This window comes from Hemiscyllium ocellatum, chromosome 9, assembly GCF_020745735.1.
Source record: "Hemiscyllium ocellatum isolate sHemOce1 chromosome 9, sHemOce1.pat.X.cur, whole genome shotgun sequence".
Lineage (NCBI taxonomy): Eukaryota > Metazoa > Chordata > Chondrichthyes > Orectolobiformes > Hemiscylliidae > Hemiscyllium > Hemiscyllium ocellatum.
Genome location: NC_083409.1, coordinates 73,871,030 through 73,893,681, shown reverse-complemented (window position 1 = coordinate 73,893,681; position 22,652 = coordinate 73,871,030). Strand labels below are relative to the sequence as shown.

At 43.3% G+C, this 22,652-nt stretch overlaps 1 protein-coding gene across 2 annotated transcripts in view; it reads left to right on the top strand.

The window, feature by feature from the left end:
• Positions 1 to 22,022, top strand: part of echdc2 (enoyl CoA hydratase domain containing 2) — a 31,305-nt gene extending 9,283 nt beyond the window's left edge. The window contains exons 6-10 of one of the 2 annotated variants that reach the window (XM_060829837.1): positions 9,484 to 9,540; positions 15,537 to 15,724; positions 15,918 to 15,968; positions 21,273 to 21,316; positions 21,427 to 22,022. In XM_060829837.1, coding sequence (XP_060685820.1) covers positions 9,484 to 9,540; positions 15,537 to 15,724; positions 15,918 to 15,968; positions 21,273 to 21,316; positions 21,427 to 21,607 — 521 coding nt within the window. In that variant the 3' untranslated portion in view covers positions 21,608 to 22,022. Of the gene's footprint in view, positions 1 to 9,483; positions 9,541 to 15,536; positions 15,725 to 15,917; positions 15,969 to 21,268; positions 21,317 to 21,426 lie in introns of both variants that reach the window. The other variant, XM_060829838.1, reaches the window with a different exon arrangement.
• The last annotated feature ends 630 nt before the right edge of the window (positions 22,023 to 22,652 follow it).

Here is a 22,652-nt window from a genome sequence, read left to right as displayed (position 1 = left end):
AGGGACAACATTTTCATGCAGAGGGTGTTGCATGTATGGAACGAGCTGCATAGGAGATGGTGGAGACTGATGCAACATTTAAAAGGCATCTGTACAAGAATATGAAGGGTTTAGAGAGATTTGGGCTAAATGCTGGCAAACTGAACTAGCTCAGTTTGGGAAATCTGGTCAGCGCAGACAAGTTGAACTAAAGGATCTGTTTCTCTACTGTATAACTCTGTGACTAGGCTGGGGCTATTTTCCCTGGAGTGTCCGAAACTGAGCGGTGGCCTTAGAAAATCATGAGGGGCATGGATTTGGTAAATAGGCAAGGTCTTTTCCCAGGGAAGGGGGAATCCAAGGTGAGAGGGGAAAGATTTAAAAGGGACCTAAGGGGCAACTTTTTCACGTAGTGGGTGGTGTGTATGGAATGAGCTGCCAGAGGGAAGTGGTGGAGGCTGATATAATTACAGCATTTAAAAGGCATCTGGATAGGTAAACCCTTCCTGGAGGGTTTAGAGATAGGCCAAATGCTGGCAAATGGAACTATATTTATTTGGGACATTTGATCAGCATGGACAAGTTGGACCAAAGGGTATATTTCCGCGCTCTATATCTCTATGTCTCTAAAATGTGGAGAATACACAAATAAAATATGGATAGGTGGGTATTTGGGTTCTTGTGTTAGCTATGAACATTTGAGTTGTCTCACACAAAAGACTTTGTTCAACTTCAAAATATTGGGAATTCTGGCTAAATCTTGGATAAGAACAGGCTGAAAAGTAGGAAACAATTGTTAATCAACGGGGTCAGAGAATATCTAATAGGTGCTCATGACTCTGTATTAGAGTTAATTTGGTTCTGATATACATCATTTACATTAATTTAGTAATTGGTCAAATTTACAGAGGAGGCTGAAAAGTTGAATAATGCAATTTAAAAACTACAAATTGTGTGGGTTAAAGTATTTAAATGAACAGAAAAATAGAGGAAATTGAATACAAACAAGTTTTGTTTTTTTTGAGATGTGGACATTTATTGCCTATAACTTGTTACCCTTGAGAAGATAGTGGTGAGAAGCCACCTTGAACTGCTGCGATCCATGTACTATAGGCAGACCCACAATGCCATTGGGGAGCGAGTTCCAGGATTATAACCTAGCAACACTGAAGTACAAAGAATAAAGAAAATTTACAGCCCAGGAACAGGCCCTTCAGCCCTCTGAGCCTGAGCCGATCCAAATGTACTGTCTTAAACCTGTCGGTCAATTCCTAAGCATCTGTATCCCTCTGCTCCCCACCTACTCATGCATCTGTCCAGATGCACCTTAAATGAATCTACCGTGCCTGCCTCTACCACCTCTGCTGGCAACGCGTTCCAGAAGCCCACTACCCTCTATATGAAGTACTTGCCGCGTGTATCCCCCTCAAACGTTACACCTCTCGCCTTGAAAGTGTGACCTCTCATTATTGAGCCTGTCTCTATCCACCCTGTCTATACCCTTCATGATTTTGTAAACCTCAATCAGGTTCCCCCCTCAATCTCCTTTTTTCTAATGAAAACAAACCTAACCTACTCAACCTCTCTTCATAGCTAACACCTTACAAACCAGGCAACATCCTCGTAAACCTTCTCTGCACCCTCTCTAAAGCATCCACTTCCTTTTGATAATGTGGCGACCAGAACTATACACAGTATTCTAAATGCAGCGGAACCAATGTCTTGTACAAATTTAACATGACCTGCCAGCTCTTATACTCGATACCCCATCCAATGAAGGCAAGCATACTATATGCCTTCTTGACCACTCTATCCACCTGTGCAGCAACCTTCAGGGTACAATGGACCTGCACTCCCAGATCTCTCTGCCCATCAACTTTTCCCAAGGCTCTTCCATTCATTGTATAATTCACTCTAGAATTAGTCCTGCCTAAATGCATCACCTCACATTTGTCTGGATTGAAATCCATCTGCCACTTTTCTGCCCAAGTCTCCAGTCTATCTATATCCTCCTGTATTCTCTGACAGTCTCTTATGCTTTCTGCTACTCCACCAATCTTTGTGTCATCTGCAAACTTGCTGATCATACCAACAGTGCCCTCTTCTAGATCATTTATGTATATTACAAATAACAGTGGCCCCAGCACTGACCCCTGTGGAACACCACTGGTCACTTTTCTCCATTTCGAGAAACTCCCTTCAATTACTACTCTCTGTCTCCTATTGCTCAACCAGTTCTTTATCCACCTAGCTAGAACACCCTGCCCACCATGTGACTTCATCTTCTCCATTAGTCTACAATGGGGAACCTTATCAAATGCATTACTAAAGTCCATGTATATAACCTCTTTGGCCCTACCATCATCTATCAACTTGGTCACTTCCTCGAAGAACTCTATTAAGTTGGTAAGGCACGATCTCCCCCGCCACAAAACCATGTTGCCTATCACTGATAAGCCCATTCTTTTCCCAATATAAATAGATACTATCCCTCAGTACCCTCTTCAGCAACTTTCCCACCACTGACATCAGGCTCACTGGTCTGTAGTTACCTGGAATATCCCTACTGCCCTTCTTGTACAGGGGACAACATGAGCAACCTTCCAGTCCTCCGGCACCTCACCATTTAAGGATGCACAAAGATATCTGTCAGGGCCCCAACTATTTCCTCTCTCGTCTCCCTCAGCAACCTGGGATAGATCCCATCTGGTCCTGGGGATTTGTCCACCTTAATAACTCTAGCCTACCCAGCACATCTTTCCTACTTATGTCAACGTGATCCAAACTAATCAAACTTCTATCTCTAATCTCAAGATTCATCATGTTCCTCTCCTGAGTGAACACTGATGCAAAGTAATCATTCAGAATCTCACCCATTCTCTCAGGTTCGACACATAACTTTCGTTCGTTATCCTTTAGTGGACCAATCCTTTCTCTAGTTACCCACTTGCTTCTTATATAAGAATAAAATGCTTCGGGATTCTCCTTAATTCTGCTTATTATAAACCGACTGACTCCCACAGCTACCTGGACTACACCTCCTCCCACCCTGCCCCCTGCAAAAACGCCATCCCATATTCCCAATTCCTTCGTCTCCGCCGCATCTGCTCCCAGGAGGACCAGTTCCAACACCGCACAGCCCAGATGGCCTCCTTCTTCAAGGACCGCAAATTCCCCCCAGACGTGATCGACGATGCCCTCCACCGCATCTCCTCCACTTCCCGCTCCTCCGCCCTTGAGCCCCGCTCCTCCAACCGCCACCAAGACAGAACCCCACTGGTTCTCACCTACCACCCCACCAACCTCCGCATACAACGTATCATCCGCCACCTCCAAACGGACCCCACCACCAAGGATATATTTCCCTCCCCTCCCCTATCAGCGTTCCGCAAGGACCACTCCCTTCGTGACTCCCTCGTCAGATCCACACCCCCCACCAACCCAACCTCCACCCCCGGCACCTTCCCCTGCAACCGCAGGAAATGTAAAACTTGCGCCCACACCTCCACACTCACTTCCCTCCAAGGCCCCAAGGGATCCTTCCATATCCGCCACAAGTTCACCTGTACCTCCACACACATCATCTATTGCATCCGCTGCACCCGATGTGGCCTCCTCTATATTGGTGAGACAGGCCGCTTACTTGCGGAACGCTTCAGAGAACACCTCCGGGCCGCCCGAACCAACCAACCCAATCACCCCGTGGCTCAACACTTTAACTCTCCCTCCCACTCCACCGAGGACATGCAGGTCCTTGGACTCCTCCACCGGCAGAACATAACAACACGACGGCTGGAGGAGGAGCGCCTCATCTTCCGCTTGGGAACCCTCCAACCACAAGGTATGAATTCAGATTTCTCCAGTTTCCTCATTTCCCCTCCCCCCACCTTGTCTCAGTCGGTTCCCTCAACTCAGCACCGCCCTCCTAACCTGCAATCCTCTTCCTGACCTCTCCGCCCCCACCCCACTCCGGCCTATCACCCTCACTTTGACCTCCTTCCACCTATCCCACCTCCATCGCCCCTCCCCCTAGTCCCTCCTCCCTACCTTTTATCTTAGCCTGCCTGGCTACTCTCTCTTATTCCTGATGAAGGGCTTATGCTTGAAACGTCGAATTCTCTATTCCTGAGATGCTGCCTGGCCTGCTGTGCTTTGACCAGCAACACATTTGCAGCTCTGATTTCCAGCATCTGCAGACCTCATTTTTTACTCAAAGCTACTTCATGACCCCTTTTAGCCCGCTTGATTCCTTGTCTAAGACTTGTCCTACTCTTCCGATATTCCTCCGTGGCCCGTTCTGTTCTTACCTGCCTAAACCTTATATACACTTCCCTTTTCCTCCTGGCTAGTCGTACAATTTCTCCTGTCATCCACAATTCACGAATCCTACCCTTCCTATCCTTTGCCTTCAACGGGACATGCCAATCCTGCACTATATTTAACCTATCTTTGAAAGCCTCCCACATCTCAAATATGGACTTTTCTTCCAATAGCTGTGTCCAATCCACATTTCCCAGCTCCTGCCTAACTTTGATATAATTGGCCTTGACCCAGTTTAGCGCTCTTCCCTTAGGACCGCTCTCATCTTTATCTACGAGTATTTTAAAACTTACAGAATTGTGGTTACTATTCCCAAAGAAATCCCCCACCGCAACTTCTGGCTCGTTCCCTGGTACCAGGTCCAATATGGCCCCTTGCCTCGTTGGACTATTGGCATACTGCTCTAGAAAACTCTCCTGGACGCTTTTTACAAATTCTACCCCACCCGGACCTCTGATGCTAAGTGTATCCCAGTCAATGTTGGGAAAATTAAAATCTCCCATCACCACTGCCCTATTACCCCTACATCTTTCCATTATCTATTTACCTATTTGTTCTTCTACCTCACGTTCACTGTTGGGAGGCCTGTAATACAGCCCCAACAATGTAACTGCACCCTCCTTATTTCTCAGCTCCACCCATAATGCATCACTACCCAAGACCTCCATAGTGTCCTCCTTTAGCACAGCCATGATATCATCCCTGACCAGCAATGCAACTCCACCTCTCTCTCTCTCTTCCCCCACCCCCACCCACTTCCCTCCCTGTCCTGTCTGAAATGTCAATATCCTGGAACATTTAGTTGCCAATCATCATGCCCTTCCTTCAACCAAGTCTCTGTGGTTGCAATAACGTCATACTCCCAGGCACCAATCCAAGCCTTAAGTTCACCTGCCTTACACCCTATACTCCTTGCATTAAAGTAGAAGCATTTCAGGCCACGTTCCCCAGAACAGTTTGGAGGGATACAGGCCAGGTGCTGGCAGGTGGGACTAGATTGGGTTGGGAATCTGGTCAGTATGAACAAGTTGGACCGAAGGGTCTGTCTCCATGCTGTACATCTCTATGGCTTTATGATATTTGTATGTCAAATATTACCTGCCACTTGTCAGCCCAAGTGAATAGAGTCGCTCAAAGAAAAGGCAATGGATAGTACGTACTCCATGAATAATTGCAAGACCTAAAAATCCTTGTGGACTTTATATTCAAAATATTCTTCCTCATTTTCATGCGTAAGCTTGTTTTTTTTTCTGCTTCCTCTTGTTTCCTTTCTCAGTGATGTTGTATTAACAAGATGCTGCATGGTAGATCTTTGTTTCAAATTTCAATATTCCAGTATTGCAATTATGAAACTATCTTCTTAGGTGCTATTTTCTAGGTCTGTAGATTGTGAAGGAGCAGAAATGGCCTTTAATAGAATGATATGTACTTATTGTCAGATGGGTGAGTTTAAAGAGAGTTTAAGGGTTACTGTGGATTATATCTGCCATAAATGCTGCTGGATGTGAATGTTATCCAATCGAATGAATCGGTTGGAGAAACAGAAGCGATGAGGAATTTGCAACAGCAACAGTATGTGATGGATGGCAATTAGAGGAAGGGGGGGAAAGTCTCAGATACAGTCACATAGATGGGTTAACTCCAGGAAAGATAAGAGAGGGAGGCAGCTCGTGCAGGAGTCTTTTGTGGATATACCCATTTTAAGCAGGTATGCTGTTTTGGAAAATGTTGGGGGTGATGGATCTCAGGGGAACGTAGCACGAACAGCCAAGTTTCTGGTATTGAGACTGGCTCTAATACAATGAGGGGTAGATCAGCTTCCAAGAGATCAATTGTGTTAGGGGATTCTGTAGTCAGAGGTACAGACAGACATTTCTGTGGCCAGCAGAGAAAAAGCAGAATGGTGTGTTGTTTCCCTGGTGCCAGGATCAAGGATGTCTCAGAGAAGGTGTAGAATGTTCGCATGGGGGAGAGGGGCCAACAGGAAATCATTGTCCACATTGGAACCAACAACATCGGAAGGGAAAAGGTTGAGATTCTGAAGGGAGATTACACAGAGTTAGGCAGAAATTTAATAGGGAGGTCCTGGAGAGCAGTAATATCTGGATTACTCCTCATGGTACGAGCAAGTGAGGGCAGGAATAGGAGGAGAGAGCAGAAGAATGCATGGCTGAGGAGCTGGTGTATGGGGGAAGGATTCACATTTTTGGATCATTGGAATCTCTTTTGGGGTAGAAGCAACCTGTACAAGGAGGACAGATTGCATCTAAATTGGAAGGGGACTAATATACTGGCAGGGAGATTTGCTAGAGCTGCTCGGGAAGATTTAAACTAGTAAGGTGGGGGGTGGGACCCAGGGAGATAGTGAGGAAAGAGATCAACCTGAGACTGGTACAGTTGAGAACAGAAGCGAGTCAAACAGTCAGGGCAGGCAGGGACAAGGCAGGACTAGTAAATTAAACTGCATTTATTTCAATGCAAAGAGCCTAACAGGGAAGGCAGATGAACTCAGGGCATTGTTAGGAACATGGGACTGGGATATCATAGCAATTACAGAATCATGGCTCAGGGATGGGCAGGACTGACAGCTTAATGTTCCAGGACAGAAAGGTGGGGGGGGGGGAGAGAGATCTCAGCTATCTGTAAGTAAAATAGGGTGGTTATGGGACTGCCATCGTGTTAAGGGTTCAGAAGGAGAGGAATTTGTTAAGTGTGTACAAGACAATTTTCTGATTCAGTCTGTGGGTGTACATACTAGAGAAGGTGCAAAACTTGACTTACTCTTGGGAAATAAGGCAGGGCAGGTGACTGAGGTGTCAGTGGGAGCACTTTGGGGCCAGCAACCATAACTCTATTAGACTTAAATCATGATGGAAAAGGATAGACCAGATCTAAAAGTTGAAGTTCTATATCAGAGATTGACCAATTTTGACGGTATTAGGCAAGAACTTTCGAAAGCTGATTGGGCACAGGTGTTCGCAGGTAAAGGGAGGGCTGGAAAATGGGAAGCCTTCAGAAATGAGATAACAAGAGAAAGTCTATCCCTTTTAAGGTGAAAGGAAAGGCTGGTAGGTATAGGGAATGCTGGATGACTAAAGAAATTGAGGGTTTGGTTAAGAAAAAGAAGGAAGCACTTGTCAGGTATAGACAGGATAGTTCGGGTGGATCCTTAGAGTATAAAGGCAGTAGGAGTATACTTAAGAGGGAAATCAGGAGGGCAAAAAGGGAACATGAAATAGCTTTGGCAAATAGAATTAAGGAGAATCCAGAGAGTTTTTACAAATACATTAAGGACATAAGGGTAACTAGGGAGAGAATAGGGCCCCTCAAAGATCAGCAAGGTGGCCTTTGTGTGGAGCCACAGAAAATGGAGGAGATACTAAATGAGTATTTTGCATCAGTATTTACTGTGACAAAGGGTATGGAAGATATAGACTGTAGGGAAATAGATGGTGACATCTTGCAAAATTTCCAGATTACAGAGGAGGAAGTGCGGATGTCTTGAAACACACAAAAGTGAATAAATCCCCAGGATCTGATCAGTTGTACCCTAGAACTCTGTGGGAAGCAAGAGAAGTGATTGCTGGGCCTCTTGCAGAGATATTTGTATCATCGATAGTCATAGGTGAGGTGCCAGAAGACTGGAGGTTGGCTAACGTGATGCCACTGTTTAAGAAGGGTGGTAAGGACAAGCCAGGAACTATAGACCAGTGAGTCTGACATCGGTGGTGGACAAGCTGTTGGAGTGAATCCTGAGGGACAGCATGTACATGAATTGGAAAGGCAAGGACTGATTCGGGATAGTCAACATGGCTTTGTGCGTGGGAAATCATTTCTCTCAAACTCAATTGAGTGTTTTGAAGAAGTAACAAAGAAGATTGATGAGGGCAGAGCAGTAGATGTGATCTATACGGGCTTCAGTAAGGCATTTGACAAGGTTCCCCATGGAAGACTGATTAGCAAGGTTAGATCTCATGGAATACAGGGAGAACTCGCCATTTGGACACAGAACTGATTCAAAGGTAGAAGACAGAGTGGTGGTGGAGGGTTGTTTTTCAGACTGGAGGCCTGTGACCAGTGGAGTGCCACAAGGATCGATGCTTGGTCCTACACTTTTACTTTTCGTCATTTACATAAATGATTTGGATGTGAACATAAGAGGTACAGTTAGTAAGTTTGCAGATGACACCAAAATTGGAGGTGTAGTGGACAGCAAAGAGGGCTACCTCAGATTACAATCGGATGTTGATTGGATTGGCCAATGGGCTGAGAAGTGGCAGATGGAGTTTAATTCAGATAAATGCGAGGTGCTGCATTTTGGGAAAGCAAATCTTAGCAGGACTTATACACTTAATGGTAAGGTCCTCGGGAGTGTTGCTGAACAAAGTGACCTTGGAGTGGAAGTTCGTAACTCCTTGAAAGTGGAGTCGCAGGTAGATAGGATAGTGAAGAAGCCGTTTGGTATGCTTTCCCTTATTGGTCAGAATATTGAGTACAGGAGTTGGGATATCATGTTGCGGCTGTATAGGACATTGGTTAGGCCACTGTTGGAATATTGCATGCAATTCTGGTCTCCTTCCTATCAGAAAGATGTTGAGAAATTTGAAAGGGTTCAGAAAAGATTTACAAGGATGTTGCCAGGGTTGGAGGATTTGAGCTATAGGGAGAGGCTGAACAGGCTGGGGCTGTTTTCCCTGGAGTGTCAGAGGCTGAGGGGTGACCTTATAGAGGTTTACAAAATTATGAGGGGCATGGATAGGATAAACAGGCAAAGTCTTTTTTCTGGATTTGAGGAATCCAGAACTAGAGGGCATAGGTTTAGGGTGAGAGGGGAAAGATATAAAAGAGACCTAAGGGGCAACTTTTTCCACACAGAGGGTGGTACATTTATGGAATGAGCTGCACGAGGATGTGGTGGAGGCTGGTACAATTGCAACATTTAAGAGGCAATTGGATGGGTATATGAATGGGAAGGGTTTGGAGGGATTTGGGCCGGGTGCTGGCAGGTGGGACTAGATTGAGGTGGGATATCTGGTCGGCATGGACGGGTTGGACCGAAGGGTCTGTTTCCATGCTGTACATCTCTGACTCTGAGTTGCAATTTTCAATAATTTACAACTCTCAATATTTAGTGGATGTCTTAAAGAGCAGTCAGTTTATTGCCACTTGTTTCTTTAACTTTAGCATCATCTGCCAAAATGGGCCTTATTGAAGTTACCAGAGGTCTTCTTCCAGGTGCTGGTGAGTTACTTATTCACTATATAAAATGAGACTTTTATAATGAAGTGGACAGTTTGAAAATTGGGAGTATTTTGTATCATCTCGAGTAATAAAAATGGCGATGATGTGCACTCCATTGGTTGCATTTTGTCAAAGCAGACCTCTGTTGCCTGCAACCAATAAGGTAATGGTTTCACATTTTTATTTCTGAGTGCAGACCAATCCTGGTTGATTCTGAACTGTATGTGCCATATTAAGTCAAATAATTGCAGTGTTTTGGGCTTCACCATTTTGGTGCAAAGTGTAACCTCTGGTGCCCACCTCCCTTCCCCATCATCACTGATGCCCAAACTTGGGACAACCACACTTCTAGATTCATGACTATAATTCTCACCTGCAAGTAATCAGAAATCCTTTCAGCAATGGAGCACAAATACTGCTAAACCCTACCACCATCCAATTAACAGTAAAATGCTGTGAGGATTCTAAAGCAATATTCTGTCATTTGAACAGTTTGGTGAGGGTGAGATAATGTTTCCGTAGAGTCTAATCAAAGTCTCCAAATTTTTTCTGCTGAAGAATTATACCATCAAATGCAGAACACAGTTGCAATGACAGGAGTTGGTCTTTGTGGCTGCAGATCAACACAGTGGTGCTGTAAAGGCAGAGAGATTGATGTATTATTTAGTGATTAGCCTTTATGGCAAATCATTTTCAATCATCTATTTTAACTTGACAGCATTTTGGAGATGAATGGAATTGGTGACGTGGGTAAGTCTTTTATATAGATGATTCAATTTTAGAGTAAAAGTCTGATTCTGACCTCTAGTGAACAATCTTTAAGTAGCCTAATTAAAGAAACAGCTGTCTGATCGATACCTCCACAATCAGCCACCTTAGAATCCATATAGGAGCAAATTACTGCAGATGCTGAAATCTGTAATGCAATCTGATCAGAATGTGATCACCTAATTGGAATAATCAACATCCTTTCCCCCCCCCCCCAGCACCATTATAGCGTTAATCCAAACTCAAAACATTGGCTTGCTTTCCGTCCGTGGATGCTGCCTGAGCTGCTGTGATCGCCAGCATTTTTTGCTTTCATGTCGAAACCTTTGCTCCAATAACGTGCTGATTACTTTCACAAGTTAAAGCTGTGTGAAAAGGAACTTTGCCTGAATGAGAAAAAGACCAAGTGTGTACAATCTAGGAATTTGATTCAAAGTGGAAATTTGGGACAGGAGAAGGACAGAGGTTAAGTAAGGACTGCTGCAAAATGTAAAGTGTGCAAGATGGGGACAAATGGCTTATTTTCTTCTTTTTCAGTAAGTTGTTTGTTTGGTAAAAACTGCTATTAGACACCGGTTGAATTTCTCTAAATTAGTAAAACATTTTATTTCTAAAGAAGTAGCCATACTTGGAAAGGTAGGTTGAGCTTCATTGGGATTTAGAAGAATGAGGACAACCTTATTGAAAAACGATTGTTGGGAAGTTTAACAGCATAGATGCAGAGACATTATTTCTCATTGAGTGTGTCTTGGGTCAGAGGCCATAAACTCAGTGTAACAGGTTACCTTGTTAAGACAGCTGAGGAGGAATTTCTTCTCCCAAAAGGTAGTGCATTAGTGAATTCATTCACAGAGGGCTGTCAGAGTTGGGTTGTTAAATATATTCATGGCTGACATACCCTGACTGATTCTTAATCAGTAATCACATTTTGTGGGGAAAAAGCAAAAGGTGGAGTTGAATAGTATCAAATAGCATAATCTCATTGAATAACAGAACAGACTTGAATGGCCTGCTTCTGTTCCTGCATCTTATGGCCTTATGGAATAAGGGAAAGCTAGGGCCTATATAAGTAATTCAAAACAGAATAAAGTCAATGCTAGGGAAGTAAAGATATAGCAGGGGATTTTGATTGAATGAAACGTATGGCCTCTGGTGTGTAGGATGTCATAGACTCTACTGAAACAGTCGTTGGCCCTGTGCAGGAAGTGCCACCAGCTGCAGAAATGGCTGGAGCCACTGCATATCCGTGAGGCTGAGTATCAAGTGGGTAGCACGTTCAGAGAGGAGGCACGCTGCAGTTTAGGAGTCTGGTGGCAAAATGGAATGGGTGACCACCAGGCAGATACAGCAGGAATCCCGTGAGATCCTACTCTCAAGTTATTTTTCCATTTTACAAGGGACAGAGGGGGAGCAAGTGTACTAGAATATGTTCAGAAGAATTTCCAGCAGTGTACATCCAGTCCAACAAGAAGCACCATTGCACCTGGTTCTTGGAAATACAGTTGGTTAAGTGGCTCAAGTGACAATAGGGAAACACACAGGAGACAATGATAATTGTATCATAAGGTTTAGTGTGACTGTGGAAAATAACTGGTAAGAAAAACCAATTGGCTGAGAGCTGATTTCAAGGGGCAAGAACGGAGTTAGGTTGGATAGACTGAAACAAGGAGACAGTGCAGGTGTTGGACTCTATTGACTTAAAGTATGGTCCTAGAAAAAGTACAGTGGGTCAGGCAGCATCCAAGGAGCAGGAGAGTTGACATTTCAGGCAGGAGCCGGGTAGGGTACTGATCCTAGGATGCTGTCTGCCTGTGCTTTTTCTGGCGCCACACTTTAATCGACTCCAGACTGTAAATTAAAATTGTAAATTAGCAATGGGCTACCTTCAAAGAGGAAGTGGTTTGAATACTGTTAAAGCATGTTTCCACAAAAGGGAAAGGTAGGAGAAACAAATTCAGAGATGTCTGGATGACAAAAGAGATAGAAATGAAGATGAAAAAGTGCACTTTTAGAGTCATAGAGATGATGTTAAATTGAAAATACATGTTGTGAAGCAAGAACATGATTTTTCAACTGGGAGGTAGAAGACAGAGGGTGGTGGTGGAGGATTATTTTTCAGACTGGAGCCTGTGACCAGTGGAGTGCCACAAGGATCGGTGCTGGGTCCACTACGTTTTGTCATTTACATAAATGATTTAGATGTGAGCATAAGAGGTACAGTTGGTAAGTTTGCAGATGACACCAAAATTAGAGGTGTAATGGACAGCAAAGAGGGTTACCTCCGATTACAACAGGATCTGGACCAGATGGGCCAATGGGCTGAGAAGTGGCAGATGGAGTTTAAGTCAGATAAATGCGAGGTCCTGCATTTTGAGAAAGCAAATCTTAGCAGGACTTATACACTTAATGGTAAGGTCCTCGGGAGTGTTGCTGAACAAAGAGACCTTGGAGTGCAGGTTCATAGCTCCTTGAAAATGGAGGCATAGGTAGATAGGATAGTGAAGAAGCTGTTTGGTATGCTTTCTTTTATTGGTCAGAATATTGAGTACAGGAGTTGGGAGGTCATGTTGCGGCTGTACAGGACATTGGTTAGGTCACTGTTGGAATATTGTGTGCAATTCTGGTCTCCTTCCTATCAAAGATGTTGTGAAACTTGAAAGGGTTCAGAAATGATTTACAAGGATGTTGCCAGGGTTGGAGGATTTGAGCTATAGGGAGAGGCTGAACAGGCTGGGGCTGTTTTCCCTGGAGCATCGGAGGCTGAGGGGTGACCTTGTAGAGCTTTAGAAAACCATGAGGGGCATGGATAGGATAAAAAGACAACATTGTTTTTACCATGACTGCAGATGCTGGAAACCAGATTCTGGATTAGTGGTGTTGGAAGAGCACAGCAGTTCAGGCAGCATCCAAGGAGCAGTGAAATCAACGTTTCGGGCAAAAGCCCTTCATCAAGAATAAAAGTCTCTACCCTGGGGTTGGGGAGTCCAGAACTAGAGGGCATAGGTTTAGGGTGAGAGGAGAAAGATATAAAAGAGACCTCAGGGGCAATTTTTCAGAGGGTGGTACCTGTATGGAATGATCTGCCAGAGGAAGTAGTGGAGGCTGGTACAACTGCAACATTGAAGAGGCATTTGGATGGATATATGAATAGGAAGGGTTTGGAGGGATATGGGCCAGGTGCTGGCAGGTGGGACCAGATTGGATTGGGATATCTGGTCGGCATGGAAGGGTTGGATGAAAGGTTTCCATTTTGTATATGTCGATGACTGTATGAATTTGTGAAAAATTTTATTGGAGAAGCAAAGAAGAATTATGAGAAAAGGCAGGCAGCCAGCATCAAAGGAAATCCTAAAGACTTTCTTGGCATGTAAGTAGTAAGAGTGATGCAAGGCAGGTTAGAGCCGATTGGGAGCCAGATTCAGACATGGAGCCAGATGCCATGGCTGGGGTATTAAATAAATACTTCACATTGGTTGTTACTAAAGAGGGAAATGCTACCCAGGTCAGGTCATAGTGACAGAGGAAGAAATTTTGGTACTAGAAGGGTTTAAGTTTGATCAGGAGGAAGTGTTAGTTGATTCTTAAAGTTGAGTTTGCACCCAGACCAGATGAGATGCAACCAAGAATATTGAAAGAAGCAAGAGTGGAATTTGCAAAGGCATTGGCTATAATCACAGTTGTGCCAGAAGACTGGAGAATTGTTCTGTTGAAAAATAGTTGCAGACCAGTCAGTTTAGCTTTAACTGATGTGAGAGCTTCTGAAAACAATTATTTAGGATCAAATTAATACTTACATGGAAAAAGTGGTACTGATTAGGAACAGCAGCATGAATTTCTAACGGGAAATCCTGTTGAACTAACTTGCTTGAGTTTTTAATTTGGAAGAGGTAACAGAAATGGTTGATTAAGGCAATTCTGTTGATGTTGTCCACATGAACTTACAGAAGGTCCTTGGTATTAAGCCACACAACAGACTTGAGAAAAATTATAACTCGTGGAATAAAAGGAAAAGTAGCAACATGGATACAAAATTGGCTGAGAGGAAAAGGTGAAGTGAGTCATGCTCCACCCCTCTTGTGTGATATTTGTTAGAAACTAGGAGGCATACTTTTAAGGTGAGAGGAGAAAGATTTTAAAAAGACATGAGGCAACATTTTAAACACAGTGATTAGTATGTGGAATGAACTACCACAGGTTGTGGTGGATGCAGGTACAGATACAACAGCTAAGATATTTAGATAAGGACATGATATGAAAGATTTGGACTGATATAGGCCAAATGCAGGCAGGTGGGATTAATGTAGTTTTGAAACTAGTTGAATCTGTGGGTCAGTTTTCATGCTGTATGACTTTATAATGCTCTCATTTTAGCAATTTGCTTACCATATGTGATTCTTTATTGATATCAGCTTGATTTTTTCTATTTTCTGGCCTCCTTTATTTTTCAACTCATGAAATTTTTAAACATATTTCTTTATTTTTCTATTTTTGTACCTTATAAAAACCAAAAGAACCAGAAATGCTGTAAATCAGACAAAAACGTAGAAATTGCTGCAAAAGCTCAGCAGGTATGGCAGCATCTGATCTTTTCTCCACTGAGTTAACATTTTGGGTCAAGTGACCCTTCTTTAGAGTTCTGATGCTGCCAGACATGCTGAGCTTTTCCAGCAATTTCTATTTTTGTCTCTGCCTTTGTACTTAAGATTACACTGTACTCTAGAGTACAAATGACAATAAAATCTAAATCTAGGCTAATTCCAGTTCCTTTCTTCCCCTTTTCTACTTTGAGTCTGTTTTGTCCTGTTCAGACAGTTGGAGCTCGAGCTTCCTGCAGTGAATTGACTGGTTCTTAGATATCTAACTACCTTTCAGCTTATAGAAACTGTCGGCTGAAGCAGTGGTCTGAAGAAAGGTCACAGACAATATTATGTTACCCTCCCCACACTTGCAGCTTTTTCTGCTAAGCATTTTGTTTTACTTTGGAAGCACAATAGTGTTGATGGAATTGAGAAGTAAGAGGGTGTATTTAAAAGTAATACCTGAATGCTACACAAAGGCATGACAATTTCTGGTGTAGGAAATATATGCTGGGCATCAAATTTATTTTGTAGTTAGTTAGAAATTAGTTGCATATTGCATGAGTAAATATTAACAAATGAAATCTTAGTATAACCAAACTATTGATCTAAGCTGTGATAGCTACTCAAAACTTTATTTCCATTTTCAAGGCGGTAGTCAACGGCTGCCTCGAGTTATAGGAATCAGCCTGGCAAAGGAACTTATTTTCACTGGTCGACAGATAGATGGCGAACAAGCAATGTCAATGGGCCTAGTGAATAGTGCCGTATGTCAAAATGATGTGGGGGATGCAGCTTATCAAAAAGCACTGGATCTGGCCAAAGCTATACTTCCACAGGTTTGTAAATAAAACACACATGGGAAACTTGACTAAACAGTGCATGATTCAAATACATTATTGAAGTGTATAATCAGTAACACAGGGTGGGGTGGTGTTGCTAATAAATAATTAGATTACAGCTTTTTTTCTGTTTATAAATATTTGAATATTATGCCTTGCACACACAGTAAATTTTTCTTTCTGTTTAAAGGGTCCAGTAGCTCTCAGGATGGCAAAGCAGGCAATGAACAAAGGCATTGAGGTAATGTGCTAGGTGTATTATGTAATAATGTGATTAATTCTTATTGATCAAATTCAATGTGATGCAACACCCCCACAGATGCCTGCCACTTCACTTTGCCTGAAATGGGTAAACAGCTGATGAGCAGTTTAAGTAAACCCCAGTAGTTTAAAATCCATCAGGCCTCACCTTTCTGTATCACTGATTGGTTTTCCCCTCAGTTTTTTAAGATTCTACACTTGAAAACATGTACAAGCCCTTTGCTGGTTCAGTGCAGTGCAAAGGCATGAGAAACAAGGTCCTGAATGTGATCTTTGTTTCATTAGTTAGCTGATCTCATTTGACTTTAAGTTGAGGGCTAATTTGAAAAGAATGAATAACTTTGTAGTAGGAGCAGAAACCAGCCCAAATACAAGATTTGGCCCAGCTAGAAAATCAAAGGAAGAGTTGTTTCTTCTAATCCAAAACAACGTAAATAACTTTTTGAGCTACTGAAAGACTGAAGGAAAGATTTTTAAATTTTCTTTGGGTGGAATAGTTAAACAAAGCTGTTTTTTCACCAGTTATGAGTGCTATCTAATTCACAGAATGGTTTACTGACAGACTAACTATTGTAGATGTTTGATGTGCTGTTTTTAAGAAGAAGACGACATGAAATTAAATGAGCAAAATAAAGCCTATTAAAGAACAAGCCAAGTTGACAGAAACCAATCAGTTGGGAAACTTTGATTTTTGAACACAAGCCTTAAAGTCATGAAGACTCAACAGGCATTAAAGAGAAAAAAAATCTTTAGTTACTTGATCATCACCACCTAGTATGTCACTTCGGACTATAAAAAGCATTATACAAAAAGAATCACATCTGTTTTGTATAATGCTTTTTATATTCTTAAAACATTTTAATCAATACACTGCCATGTTTGTGACTAAAGAGCTCAGAATCAAAAATCAGTGAGTCTGAGTGCAAAATGACCTGTATAACCTTCAGCTTGTGCTAATGAGGCAAGTAACATTCATGTGGTGCTGGTAAAACACAGCAGGCTAGGCAGCATCTGAGCAGCAGGAGAATCTACGTTTCGGGCATAAGCCCTTCTTCAGGAATAAGGCTGGTGTGCCAAGCAGGCACATTCCCGATGAAGGGCTTATGCCCGAAACATCGAATTTCCTATTCCTTGGATGCTGCCTGACCTGCTATGCTTTAACCAGCAACACATTTTCAACACCGCTTGGCACACCAGCCTCATTCCTGAAGAAGGGCTTATGCCCAAAACGTAGATTCTCCTGCTCCTCGGATGCTGCTTGGCCTGCTGTGTTTTTCCAGCAGCACATTTTTCAATTCTGGTCTCCAGCATTTGCAGTCCTCACTTTCTCCAAGTAACATCTTACCACACATGAACCAGAGAGACACCATAATGTTATTATTGTTGCTATATTCCCTAATATCAATACCTTGGAGGGTTACATGATTACAAATTGAGCTGGACTATGCATAAGTATTGTAGCAAAAGTGTAGGTGAGGAGAAAAGAGGGAATTCTGTAGCACAGCTCATCTGACTTCTCAAATTCTGTTCATCATCCACAAAGTGAAACTCAGGAATGTAATGAAACGTCCCCACTTGCCTGGATGAATGAAGCTCCTGCATCACTTGAGAAGTCCACTTTTGACTTCCCATTCACCATCCTCAGTATTCGCTATCTAGAAGATGCGCCACAATAAATCACCAAGACTCCTTAGTCCTTAGGCAGCACCTATTTCCACAGCCTTTTCCATCTAGAAAATCACATCATCCCCTGCAGATTCCCCTCCAAGCCACACACCATAGACTTAGAAATACATTCCTACTCCTTCACTTTCACTGGGTCAAAACCATTCCTAACAGCACTGCTGGTGTAACTAGCTATGACCTGTAGAACTTAGTTATTTGCTGACTAAAAGTTGAAGTAGCTAGTTTGTTGTCTTTAATTTGTACACCATTATCTTGATTGTCAAAAACAAATTTGAACCTCAATGTTTTGCACAAATGGTACAGAATACCAATAATTCATACTCCAGCAGTTACTAAGGTCACAATTCAAACTTCAAGTACTATTTTAGAAAACACTTGACACAAAATATTTTTTAAAAAGCCATTAGATGAGAAAGTGAAGCCATCATTTGAGGGAGTTTAGATTGGACAAATTAGGATTCAAATAGGTTGAGGTACCACACAGATGAGCTTCAAGTGCCAAATATATTTTTTTTGATGAAATTATCATGTCAGTAATTGAGTCAAAATCTGACAGTAAAGTCAGAGCAAGGGAGGTCATGTTGCAGCTGTACAGAACATTGGTTAAGCCACTGTTGGGATATTGCGTGCAATTCTGGTCTCCTTCCTATCAGAAAGATGTTGTGAAACTTGAAAGGGTTCAGAAAACATTTACAAGGATGTTGCCAGGGTTGGAGGATTTGAGCTATAGGGAGACGCTGAACAGGCTGGGGCTGTTTTCCCTGGAGTGGAGGCTGAGGGGTGACCTTATCGAGGTTTACAAAATTATGAGGGGCATGGATAGGATGAATAGACAAAGTCTTTTCCCTGGGGTCAGGGAGTCCAGAACTAGAGGGCATAGGTTTAGGGTGAGAGGAGAAAGATATAAAAGAGACCTAAGGGGCAACTTTTTCTCAGAGGGTAATACGTGTATGGAATGAGCTGCCAGAGGATGTGGTGGAGGCTGGTACAATTGCAACATTTAAGAGGCATTTGGATGGGTATATGAATAGGAAGGGTTTGGAGGGATATGTGCCAGGTGCTGGCAGGTGGGACTAGATTGGGTTGGGATAGCTGGTCGGTATGGACAGGTTGGACCGAAGCATCTGTTTCCATGCAGTACATCTCTATGACTAAATAAAAAATGTAGGATTATAATTGAAATAAAGATTAGAGTGGGGCTGGAAAAGCACAGCAGGTCAGGCAGCATCCAAGGAGCAGGAAAATCAACATTTTGGGCAAAAGCCCTTCATCAGGAATAGAGGCAGAGTGAAGTGATAAATGAGAGGGGGATGGGGGTGGGGAGAAAATAGCAGAGTACAGTAGGTGAATGGGGTGGGGAGGGAAGTGATAGTTCAGAGGAGGGTGGAGTGAATAGGTGGAAAGGAAGATAGGAAGGACAGGTCATGGGGATGGTGCTGAGCTGGAAGGTTGGAACTGGGGTGAGGTCGGGGAAGGGGAAGTGTGGAAACTGGTGAAGTCCACATTGATGCCTGGGTTGAAGTGTTCCGAGGCGGAAGATGAGGTGTTCTTCCTCTAGGCGTCGGGTGGTGAGGGAGCAGTGGTGGAGGCGGCCCAGGACCTGCATATCTTCGGCTGAGTGGGAAGTGGTGTTGAAATGTTGGGTCACAGGGGTGGGATTGATTGGTGCGGGTGTCCTGGAGATGTTCTCTAAAGTGCTCTGCCAAGAGTCGTCGAGACTCCCCAATCTAGGGAAGACCGCATCGTGAGCAATGGATACAATAAACGATATTGGTGGATGTGCAGGTAAAACTTTGATGGATATGGAAGGCTCCTTTGGGGCCTTGGATGGAGGTGAGGGAGGTGGTGTGGGCAAAGGTTTCCTGCGGTAGCAGGGGAGGGTGCCAGAAAGGGAGGGTGGGTTATTGGGGGGGACGTGAACCTGACCAGGTAGTCATGGAGGGAACAGTCTCCACAAAAAGCATAAAGGGGTGGCAAGGGAAATATATCCCTGGTAGTGGGATCTGTTTGGAGGTGATGGAAATGTCATTGGATGATGTGGTTTAAGTGAAGGTTGGTAGGGTGGAAGGTGAGCACGGGGTGGGGGGTGGGTTCTGTCCTTGTTACGGTTGGAGGGGTGGTGTTTGAGGGCAGAGGGGCGGAGTGTGGACGGGATGCCTTGGAGGACCTCTTTAACCACATGGGAAGGGAAATTGCGGTCTCTAAAGGAGGAGGCCATCTGGTGTGTTCTGTGGTGGAACTGGTCCTCCTGGGAGCAGACACGGTGGAGGCGGAGGAGTGGGGAAAACGGAATGGCATTTTTGAAGGAGTTAGGGTGGGAAAAGGTGTAATCCAGATAGTTGTGGGAGTCGGTGGATTTTTTAAAAAAAGTCAGTCAGTGTCAAGTCAGTCATCAATGGAGATGGAGAGGTCCAGGAAGAGGAGGGAGGTGTCAGAGATGGTCTAGGTGAATTTAAGGTCGAGGTGGAATGTGTTGGTGAAGTTAATGAATTGCTCAACCTCCTCACGGGAGCACACACAGTGGTGCCAATGCAGTCATCAATGTAGCGGAGGAAGAGTTGGGGAGTGGTGCCAGTGTAACTGTGGAAGATGGAGTGTTCTACATAGCCAACAGAGACAGGCATAGCTGGGGCCCATATGGGTGTCCACGGTTACCCCTTTGGTCTGGAGGAAATGGGAGGATTCGAAGGACAAATTGTTATGGGTGAGGACCAGTTCAGCCAAACGAATGAGTGTATGAGTGGAAGGGTACTGTTGAGGATGTCAGGAGAGGAAGAAATGGAGGGCTTGGAGGCCCTGGTCATGGCTGATGGAGGTGTAGAGGGATTGGATATCCATGGTGAAGATGAGGTATTGGGGGCTGGGGAACCGGAAGTCTTAAGAGGTGGAGGGTGTGGGTGGTGTCTCGAACGTATGTGGGGAGTTTAGTGGGGCAGGAGCATGCTGAGACAATGGGTCGGCCAGAGTGGTCAGGTCTGTGGATCTTGGGAAGGAGGTAGAACCGGGTGGTGCGGGGTTCCCGGACTATGAGGTTGGGAGATGTGCTGAGGTTCTTTATGGTCTATGAGATGGTGATGGAGGGTGGAGTTATGGTCGAGGGGGCAGTTAGCGTCTGGCTTCAGCAGTGTAGAGGTCAGTGCACCAAACTACCACTGCATCCCTTTTATCTGCTGGTTTGATGGTGGGGTTGGGATTGGAGCAGAGGGAGTGGAGGGCTGTGCATTGAGAGGATGAGAAGTTGGGGGTAAACAAGTTGAGGTAGTTAATGTCTCAGCGGCAGTTGGAAATGAAGAGATTGAGGGCAGGTAATAGGCCAGCTCGGAGTGTCTAGGAGGTGAGCAAAGGGATCCTCAGAAGGTGGGCGGGAGTCCCGATTGTAAAAATGGGCTTGGAGGCAGCAGAAGTGTTTGACGTCACGTCGTGTATTAAATTCATTGATGCGTGAGCAGAGGGGGATGAAAGAGGAGGTCTTTGAAATAAAGTCAGTTGTTCAAAAGTAAAGAACCAACAAATTAACTTTCAATTTTATTTTCACCTTCCAATTAAAACAATATTAGCCTTTCCATTTGAAATATTATTTCTAAACCCACACAGGTAGATCTTGGATCAGGAATGGCAATTGAAGAAATGTGTTATGCTCAGGTATGGTGATTCTGCTATTTTTTAAAAACAATTACTTTCTTTGAAATGAATGCTTTAGAAGCTGCATCTGAAATATTTTGGTAAGGTAATTGTACTTTCTGCAAATACAGGTTATTCCTACAAAAGACCGTTTGGAGGGGATGGCAGCATTTAAAGAAAAACGATTACCACATTTTATTGGAGAATAATGAAATGGCAAGTCCCATATCTGAGATGCATATTTTATCCGATCCTATGTACAAACAACAACCACAGAATTGCTTAAGTACTGAACTTTTACAAACTTTTTGACAAAAGATATGAAGGTTACTGAATTTTTCACATGATTTCCACACCATGTAATAAAATTTGTAGTCCCAGTTGCATCCAAAATAATGTTTTCAACTGTCATTTAACATTGAATTATAGTAAAAATGAATGCCGTTAATTGTCCCAGTGATGAGTATATCAGAAGGTAGCAACCCTGGTACTGCACTACTCTTTTTCAAGTGTACCTCTGCATGACTGACTAAATAGGTGGTCTCCTGCTGGTTTTTGCTAGGTTGATTTTTCCATGCTGCTTGTTAATTTGTTCTTATTTCTCTGGAGTCAAAATAGCTGTTTTGTTAACAATTACTTCATTTGAGGCAGAGTGCTTGACGGCAGTGCAATGTTTCAAACTGTGTTTTGAGTAAAGCCAATAAAAACAAATTAGCAGTTCTTTAAATTCTAAGTTAGTATTACAATTATCTTTCAAGATCCAAAAACTGCTACCAGCACACAATCACAATAGTACAAGTTATGGCTTTGGAAAAAAGACTTTGATCATGTGAAATCATTGATCACTACAGATGACTCTAGCATGGATCTCAACTGCTTACTATGTTAGTAAAATTAGGGTTTTTTTTCCAAATATTGTATTAAAATCGAAAGTGGTCTATTAAATCTGATGAGAAAACCACAGCAAACCTTTAATTGTATACTGATAGGATTCTACATCATACAATTACAATACAAGATGAGCCCTTCTGCAGTGTTCCAAATATCCACCAACCCATAAGATACTGTCTATACCTATGTGGCATAAGCAGCATACAAGACTGCAGGATAGCTGGTTTAATCTGTGATTTGTATTGTTAGCAGATCATACCTAGTAATCCCTGCTGTAAAAGTAGTGTGTGGATATTGAATGAGGAAATGATTAAACTGCACTTCAAGATGCTATTCATGCTCAACAAGCTGCCCATATTTGGTCCAAGGCTCACATCAACAGAAAAACAGAAATGGATATCATCTACCATGACCAGAACAGAACTAGTGAGAAGAAAAACAAAATCTGTTTCTGCAGTGTTGCAAA